The sequence below is a fragment of the Engystomops pustulosus genome, chromosome 8 (genome assembly GCF_040894005.1).
Source record: "Engystomops pustulosus chromosome 8, aEngPut4.maternal, whole genome shotgun sequence".
NCBI lineage: Eukaryota > Metazoa > Chordata > Amphibia > Anura > Leptodactylidae > Engystomops > Engystomops pustulosus.
The window spans coordinates 88,637,760-88,647,533 of NC_092418.1; the positions used below are offsets into that span (position 1 = coordinate 88,637,760).

Below are 9,774 nucleotides of genomic sequence, written 5' to 3' on the forward strand. Positions count from 1 at the left end.
GTTTAAGGTTTGTTATGTATTCTATCCCATAATAATATCTACTATTATTTTCTATCTGTCTACTAATTTAGAAATAAATTTATCATCTATCTATCCACTTCTTACATTTTTTTGTCCATGTCTGTCAGTCTATCTAGGGGTCCACCCCCTCATCATGTCTGTCTGTCTATCTATCTATCTATCTATCTATCTATCTATCTATCTATCTATCTATCTATCTATCTATCTATCTATCTATCTATCTATCTCTCTACCTCTGTCTCCTTTTATCTATTTGTATATATCTAAAAAGCCACCTAATAGTCATATTAGCTATCTATCCATCCATCTATCCATCCAACCATCTATCTATCTATCTATCTATCTATCTATCTATCTATCTATCTATCTATCTATCTATCTATCCATCCAACCTATACATTTTTAAGTATTTGTCTATGTGTATCAATCTTTCTAAGATAACCCCCATCATGTGTCTGTCTGTCTTTCTATCTATTCATCTCTTTACAAGTTGTACTATATGTAATTATCTATCTGTTATCTCACACCTTTTATCTCCTTATTTTCCAATCCGTCTGGAGAATCCTATCATCTATCTCCTTGACTACTATTATGTCAAAGGTATTCGACAATGGGATAAAAGGAAGTAATAAGAGGTTGTTAGTGTACATGACTCTGTAGGAAAGGGATGTAATGACACTTCTTATTGCCCCTTTCAGGAGATTTGCAGTGTGAGTAAAACTGGTAAATTCCTTTGTCTACTTTGTGAAGTGCTTTACTGCCTATTGCACCTCATCTCCTCTAGTATGAATGGAGGTTTTTTCTTCTCCTGAACTTCCTCTATTTCCTGTGATGCTGCTGTGTTCTGCCGCAGTGCAGAGGGGCAGTAAATACCTTCCCAGCTGTCTGACAAACAAGCCTGAAATACTTTCTTTGTTCTGCTTTTCCTGCAGTACAACCTTCCCCAGCTAATAACACATAATACTACACTGCACACTGCAACCCATCATGAGACCTCTGTAGATGCATCATGAAAGGACACATTAATAGATAGATAGATAGATAGATAGATAGATAGATAGATAGATAGATAGATAGATAGATAGATAGATGAATAACACATATTACTAAGCTGAACTGCAACCCATCATATGATCTATATAGATGCAATATGCAAAGAAGAACAAATATACATCATAGATCGATAGATAGATAGATAGATAGATAGATAGATAGATAGATAGATAGATAATTGAACAAATTACTACCCTGCACATTTTAACCCATACTGCATCATGCAAGCACACACTGATTCCTATCAATAATAAAATATGCAAAGAAGAACACATACAAGATGGATAGGTAACACATATTGCTACTCTGCACTACTACTGTGCAAAGATGAACAAATATAAATCAGTAGAAGGTAGAAAAGAATTAAAATTATTACACTGCACATTGATACTTTTGTAGACACAATGTGCAAAAATAACTAGATAGATAGATAGATAGATAGATATATAGATATGATGAGTGGGTGGATCCTTAGATAGTTTGATAGATAGATAGATAGATAGATAGATAGATAGATAGATAGATAGATAGATAGATAGATAGATAGATAGATATGATGAGTGGGTGGATCCTTAGATAGTTTGATAGACAGCTTAATAGGTATAAATAGATAAATAAAAGAGATGAATATATGGATAAATAAATAAAAGTTTTCTGTAAGGAGATAATGATGATAGATAAATAGTGAGAGAGATTTCAATGAAATAGACAGATTCATACAGATAGCAAACCTGATAAATACATGTGCAGATACGTAGTAATAGATATATAAACAGATATACAGATAAATAGATAGATAGATAGAAAGAGATAAAGAAACAAATAAAGAAGTAGACCAATATTTCAATCCATGAAGTATAAAACCGACAAAAAAAGACGATGCAAAAATCCATTGAAGACAATCTGTTGAGCAAGGTATTTCCATGCTGCAAAATGACATCAGTGCATCCATTTTTTTTTTTCAAGATACCTCTTGAATGTCACTGCACAACATGGAGGATGAAGACGTTCATGAATATGGATTTTGTACACTCAGATATAAGAAACATATTATCCACCCAATTTTATTTAGTTTCCAATGGTACCAGCCACTATATTGCATTAAGAGGGGGAATATACTATTTCCTTACAGCAATTAATAGTAATAAACATATTATAACAGGTACAATAAAAATGACATATATTATTGCAATGTTCCCTTTCTACAGTCAAATACAATATATTACAAGTTTATTGAGCTGTGTCCATTGGTGAAAATGTTCTGTAATGTCAACTCATAATTGACTTTATATGTCTAATTTTTAGCTGTGTATGTATTATCAATCTATATACCTATTTTACAACCACATATGCACTTTCCAACAAGCAAACCACCCCCTGCATGAAATAATTGTCTACAATTCAGATTATTAGCACTTGTTTACGATTCGACCAAAATTACAACATTGTCAGCATTCAGCTATTCATGAAACGAAATAATTGAAAAGTGAAATACTATAAATATAGATGATAGATAGATGGGTTACATCAGCACATATATTACACTAGATTATTGTTAGTAGAGAGCAGTACCTACTACTAATAACAGATTAACTAAGTTTCATCATAACAACATCCATCTCTGTAGCTTAATGATACAGAGTGCCTAGTGATACATTGTACTGTATGGATCAGTCTACCCCTCTCTGTATATAGCCTGAGCTGCACATATCTGAGGTGTATAGTAGGGTGTTGTACAGATGGTAGTAGGAGCTGTATATAATAGGCAGCACACAGCACTTACCCTTGCTGAGCAGATGCAGGCAGGCAGAGAAAGGAATGGAGCTGTAATCCATGTGGCATTTTAGTGGTTACCAGACTAGTAGTGAAAGCTTTTCCAGACTCCTTCTCTATTGCACCAGTGCAGTGGGAAGAAGCATCAGACTGATCATTCACTGGTGCTGGTGACTCTGGGAAGGGATCAGCAGCATAAAGCAAACCACAACAGGAAGCAGGAGATAAAATAATAGCAGGATGGGGAGGGGGGACTCAGGATCATACATAATACTACATGCACCTCATCTGAGACAAAGGTTACAAAAAGAAGGTTTCAGACTCTCTAAAGGCAGAAGGCAGCAAAAAAAAAAATCATCCAGGGAGCCCAGGCAAAAGGCCATGAAGAATCTCACAGGCTCCATGTGACCAGCAGCAGCCAATGATGGAGCCAGGGAGGTCATAACAAGGGCTATTACCAAGTTGTAAATTTTCTTCAAACAAAAAAAAAAGGAATTTACTGCAATTCCTTGCGGATTTTTGGACATATTGCCAGCCAGCGCCATTTTTCTTGGCTCTTGTATAAAGCAGTGTTAAAAGCTTTTATTTTCCTAGATTCATAGAAATGTTACTAAACCCTGAACTATAATCATTTAACAAGGGCATAAACACATGTAATATTTGCTGGCTGTGACCCCTATCATAGCATAGTATATTTATATTTCTCAGGGTATTACATGGTCCTCCTGGACTGAACTATCACTAGGAAAGAGATTATTAGAAAGCAGAATCTGGCACCAAACACTTGGATAAACTGATAATATTTGCCCTCAGTTATTGAAGGCAAATAGCTGTAAAGCAGAGAAAAATTCTCTCTCTATATATATATATATATGTCTATTATATAAAGCACAGGATATTATGTTAATTAAGTTACGTTATTTTACATTAAATTATGGTTAATCGAACGTGTATATTACACATTTTTTATTTAGGATACAAACTATCAGAATACGTCTCTATTTTACAAAATGACCTTCAAATGATCTTCACCCCCCCCCACACACACACGACTAAATTATGACGAAAAAAAAATCCTTCTTTTATGTTGCTGTGATATATATATAATTTATTTTAATTTAAAAAAATGTTTGTGGGGTGGGGAAATTATCCATTTATTATTTATATTTGAAATATTGTATCGATATAAAAAATGCAATATGTGTTTCTTCTTTTCACAGCACTAATTGTAATAAAAATACGTCTGCACTAATATAAATCGAGGAAGCTTTATGAATGTGAAGATGTAGATATTTTGAGTATATACATAGTGGTAGACTTTGTACATGTGTTTATGCTTGGAATTGTTTTGTTTGATTTTGGACTCCAGCTGAATAAATTAGGATATATTTATTAATTATTTAATATTGATAATAGCAATGGTAGTCGTAATCGTAATTATATATATATATATATATATATATATATATATATATATATTGCATCTATTTATTTTTATCGTTTAATTGTATGTTTCTATTTGTTAACTATGCACACATATTAAAAAAAAACACGATATGAGCTGCTTTTAAATATTATGTATATAAAAAGTCTATAGCAGCTCTGCTTCATTGGCTCTACAATGGCCTTGCATAAAATAAAAGAAAACAAAAAATGGCAGCACTCCAATGTTTCTAGTAAAAAAAGGTGGACTTTATTTCACAGCTTCCATCCGAAGCCTGTATATTTATATACATGTGTGTGTGTTTAGATGTGGTTAAATGTATATATATATATATATGTGTGTGTGTTATGTTTTAATGTGTATATATAATTAGGTAAATACATACATGTAATATCAAAGTGAGGATCAGATCAAAAGTGATGCTGCAGAACTGACGCAAAAAGAAGCAACAGAGATGGAGCAATGCTACATTGTAACAATATACTATGCTTGTTCTACTCCCAGCCCTATAACATTCACTATACTGAAAATAAGATGACATGAATGAGTCTTGGGTTTCTTGTAAATTCTCCTTCATGAGGCCTCAGTGTGGGGAAGCCCTCAGAGAGCTGTGCTCAGGCCAGGCACATAAATAGAGCATTGACTCCATAGCTGCCAGTTTATTACACAGTTGTAATAGGGAGCAGCTATTACTTTTATACTGGGTTTTATTTAGAAAGGTTTTATTTCTGTGACATTTATTGGATCCGCAGTTCCATGGGTTGTTGCATAGAAGATCGTCAGTAAGAAGGATCCTGGAAATATCCAATAGACCTGATGATACAATTATTATTATTATTATTATTATTATTATTATTATTATTGAATATGTAGGTTGAGTGTGTGGCTTATACCCTTGTAGTGGGAACAACACACAAGATGAAAGAAGAAATCAGCATTTTACTACGTGACTTTTATAGTCTTTTGTCCTACTGGGACCAAAGATGTTTTAGCTCTTTTGTTTATTTTATATATTATACGGATTTTCCTTCTATTTCACTGCCCTAAAAGGGTTATGACATGTAAAAGCAGAGCCTGGTTTTGTATCCCTTCTCCTAGGATATAGGCACAAATAATCGAAGTATTGAGAGAGCAAATACAGTAAGTAGAAAGAGTGAGGGAGACAACGAGGGGAAGAGAGAGGCGTATACAGAGTATATATACAGAGAGTAATGTGAGGAAGACACAAAGGAAAGGGCAAGGATGAAAAAGCCATAAAGGAGATAGAAAAGAGAGCTAATAGATAGATAATGCATAGATCGTAGATAGAATATATATATATATATATATATATATATATATATATATATATATATATATATATATATTGTAAATAAATACATAGATATTGTAAATAAATAGATAGATGTGGGATAAAGAGATCTGAGATAGAGATAGAAATGAATAGAGAGATATCAGATAGATAGAATTGAGATATAGATAGATAGATAGATAGATAGATAGATAGATGATAGGTAGATAGATAGATAGATAGATAGATAGATAGATAGATAGATAGATATGAGATAGATAGATAGATGATAGGTAGATAGATAGATAGATAGATAGATAGATAGATAGATAGATAGATAGATAGATAGATATGAGATAGATAGATAGATGATAGGTAGATAGATAGATAGATAGATAGATAGATAGATAGATAGATAGATAGATAGATGAAATTGCATTCATCTTTATTTATGTCTGGATGGCATCGATATTCAGTTTCTGTTCTTTCTCTCTTTTATTTTACTTTCACATCTACAATATTTTAATAATTGCCATATTGGATATTCCATAAAGAAGTGAAAAGTCCTTTGAGAACATTATTGTCTCCTGTAGATCCGTTGTTTCAATGATGCCAGATATAACATACCACACAGCGTTTTTCTTCCAGTTTTCTAGACGCAAGATTGGAATAAAAGACACAACTGTCTGAGCTTTCATGTATCATGTAGCTGAATAATGAATATTAAAAAATGAGGTACAAGAACCTATGTGAACGTATTCCATACTGGAACGATACCACAGTGTGCACTGAGGCCTAGACAAATGCGACAACAACAAACACATTCTTGCCTGTTTTAATTTTGTATAAAATTTATTTTTGGCCACTTTTAATAAACGCCATAATACTCTTTCCCGATTATTCACCCTTGCAAAAAAAAAAATATATAAAAAAAAACAACACATAATACAGACAAAACCAATTTATAGTCAATATTCAATATTATGAACAATTTTACTAAAATCATTTAAGAGTGCACATGATTCTCGTTATATTTTTTTTTATAAATATATATATATATATATTGGCTAATTATTTATCAACCTTCATAATTAAATATTCCTCATGGCCTGCAATTAATATTTATCAGGTAATGGCCTATTTCCAACATTGTGCTACTGCCTTATAGCAGGTATGTGACATAGGTTTACAGCAGTGCTCCAGTGGAACTACAACTCCCAGCATGCCCTCTCTGTAGTCCTATCGTACTGAGATACAATACCTAGTAGTGCAGCTGGTTGCTAAATAGGTAGTTTGTTCCATGGTGATTTGTGCAGATTAGTGGATTAGGTTTGGGGTATAACCCCCCCAGACCATTTAATATATGACAAGTCTCAGGCAGGGATCAGTTAGTATCTCCTCCTCTGTCTACTTCTGCTTCTTCTTTTGCATCTTCTTTGCTATCTTGGGAGGAGACTGGGAATTTGTCTTTATTATTCTCTTTTTTCCATTTCATCCTTCTGTTTTGGAACCAGATTTTGACCTGTCTTTCAGTCAGTCCTAGTGCATGAGAAACCTCAATTCTCCTCTTCCTGGTGAGGTAGGGGTTAAATAAGAATTCCTTTTCCAGCTCCAGGGTTTGGAAGCGGCTGTAGGTCTGTCTCCCTCTCCTTCTACCAGGGACTACTAATGAAACAAAACAACAAAATAGGCAGATTTCAATGTATTTTCTTTTCACTCTTGTGTTTGTAGGATTCAGCCCCCTACAGCACTCACTAGGGGCATGCATGGGCAATTCATGGAGCTTTAGGGTCGTAAAAGATTTTATAGGGTTCAACAAACGCCCAAATCGTAAATAATAAGTGATAAACCCTGAGGAAACCCTGACAGTAGTGTATTCACACATCCTTTTTTTTTCTTATATGCTGTGATTTCCAAATACAGAAAACTAGCCACTTTTCTGCATTTCAATTTAGCAGAAGATCAGAAAATATTTGGTGCATTTACCACATAGATGTCAATGGATCCGCAATTTTTATTTATTTAATTATTTTTTTACATGACATTTGTATGCAGTAATTTTTACACTGATTCTGCTGGAAACCTGGCAGGTATTTATTTTTATGGACGTGAAAGAAAACTGATACCAATACTGATACAAAACGGACTCAACTCAACTCTAGTTGCTGTCCTTGGAGATATGGTGGAAAATGAAAAACGATGTGTGAGTGCACAACAAAAGTATAAATGCAAATGCACAGCATAAAGTATGATACATATCAAAACACTAAAACACTATGGAATGGTTCAAATAAATAGAAGAAAGCTATAAACATAATACAACAATTAAATGGTGAGAATCACCCCATTATCTATCTAGCCATATATTCATGTGTTTATCTATGTGTCCATATATCTATGAATTTTTCTATTAATCCATATATCTAAGTGTTTATCTATCTATTGATAAATACATACATACATCTATGTGTTTATCTATCCAAATATCTATGTGTTTATGAATAAGTCTCTGTGTTTACCTATTTATCCATATATTTATGTTTTTCTATTAATCCATACATCTAAGTGTTTATCTATCTATCTATCTATACATCTATGTGTTTATCTATCTATATATCTATACATATATGTGTTTATCTATCCATACATCTATGTGTTTATCTATATATCTATACATCTATGTGTTTTTCTATCCATACATCTATGTGTTTATCTATCTATCCATACATCTATGTGTTTATCTATCCATACATCTATGTGTTTATCTATCCATACATCTATGTGTTTATCTATCTATACCTTTGTGTTTGCAGAGTTTACACTAGAAGTTGTGTGACCTCGGTGCCTTTTATTAGTGCTATTCTAGTTACATGGTATAAGATGAAAGATTTTACTGCAGCCAACCTTGTGGTCTCATCCAGGGGAACATTTGAGAAGCAGAAGAGTTCTGATTTAAGTGCTCTGGATCCCCTCCAATATTAGCACTGGACGATTTACAGTCAGGATATTGGACCAGCTCGGCCTCTTGATGTGTCGTAAAAATCTGCTGTCTCTGTAAGTTATCGTATCCGTAAAATTTCGTGGGGTCACCATGACAAGTAATCCCACAAGGAGCCTGCTGATAGCCTGCAGGGTTGGGGTTCCCAGGGTGGTAGAAGTCCTGGTTGGGGTGCTGGAGACTTGGGCTGGCACTGAACACCAAAGAGTGCCTGCTGCTGACATCCTGGGCAAAGTGACAGTCGTAGTAAGCCGGATTTATGGCATCTCCTGCTTTGTATTTGGAGTACAGCGGATTTACAAAATAGGAACTCATCTGGGTTATATCAGGAGACAGTGAGAGAAGAGAGGGAAAAAAAACTGAGTGCAAAAGTGACTGCCCTTTCCTACAGCCCTGCTATCCCACTACTCATAGCATAGAAGCAATCCCACTACTCATAGTATAGCTGCAATCCCACTACTCACAGCAAAGCAGCAATCCTACTACTCATAGCAAAGCAGCAATCCTACTACTCATAGCAAAGCAGAAATCCCACTACTCACAGTATAGGAGCAATCCCACTACTCATAATATAGCATCAATCCCACTACTCACAGTATAGGAGCAATCTCACTACTCATAGTATAGCATCAATCCCACTACTCACAGTATAGGAGCAATCCCACTACTCATAGTATAGCATCAATCCCACTACTCACAGTATAGGAGCAATCCCATTACTCATAGCAAAGCAGCAATCCCATTACTCATAGTATAGCATCAATCCCACTACTCTCAGCATAGCAGTAATCCCACTACTCATAGCATAGCAGCAATCCCACTACTCACAGCATAGCAGCAATCCCACTATTTACAGCATAGCAGCAATCCCACTATTTACAGCATAGCAGCAGTCCCACTACTCACAGCATAGCAGCAGTCCCACTACTCACAGCATAGCAGCAATCCCACTACTCATAGCATAGCAGCAATCTCACTGTACCCTGCTGATCACTGTGGGATAATGAGACACACTCAGGTCTTGCCTCACTGCCTTTGCCATTTCCTACAAGGCACATAGCAAACACACACAGAAAAAAAAAAAACTTCATATACTTTAGGAAATCTTTGGCTCTAGTTTACATTTACCAGTCCTGAGTCCTGAGGCATCAAACATCCCCCATCAGGGAAGTAGATCCATTCCACACACCAGTA

At 34.6% G+C, this 9,774-nt stretch overlaps 2 protein-coding genes across 2 annotated transcripts in view; both read right to left on the bottom strand.

Annotated features, from left to right (window-relative positions):
* The window catches only part of HOXD3 (homeobox D3), a 37,976-nt gene extending 34,844 nt beyond the window's left edge, over positions 1 to 3,132 (bottom strand). Inside the window, exon 1 of the mRNA XM_072121652.1 lies at positions 2,858 to 3,132. The gene's annotated coding sequence lies outside the window, so the exon portion shown is untranslated. The remainder of the gene's footprint in view (positions 1 to 2,857) is intronic.
* A 3,518-nt stretch (positions 3,133 to 6,650) lies between these two features.
* HOXD8 (homeobox D8) lies at positions 6,651 to 9,774 on the bottom strand. The gene is made up of 3 exons (XM_072119901.1): positions 9,709 to 9,774; positions 8,487 to 8,895; positions 6,651 to 7,247 (listed from the first exon to the last, which is right to left on the bottom strand). Exons 1-3 carry the CDS (start codon positions 9,727 to 9,729, stop codon positions 6,967 to 6,969), a joined length of 711 nt encoding a protein of 236 aa, XP_071976002.1. The 5' UTR covers positions 9,730 to 9,774; the 3' UTR covers positions 6,651 to 6,966.

Coding starts and splice junctions, on each gene's coding strand:
- HOXD8 (XM_072119901.1), bottom strand. CDS start 9,729: ATGCCTCAGGACTCAGGACTG. Junction 8,896..9,708: donor TGCCTCAGGACTCAGGACTG/GTAAATGTAAAC, acceptor GATATAACCCAG/ATGAGTTCCTATTTTGTAAA. Junction 7,248..8,486: donor CCCCTGGATGAGACCACAAG/GTTGGCTGCAGT, acceptor TTGTTTCATTAG/TAGTCCCTGGTAGAAGGAGA.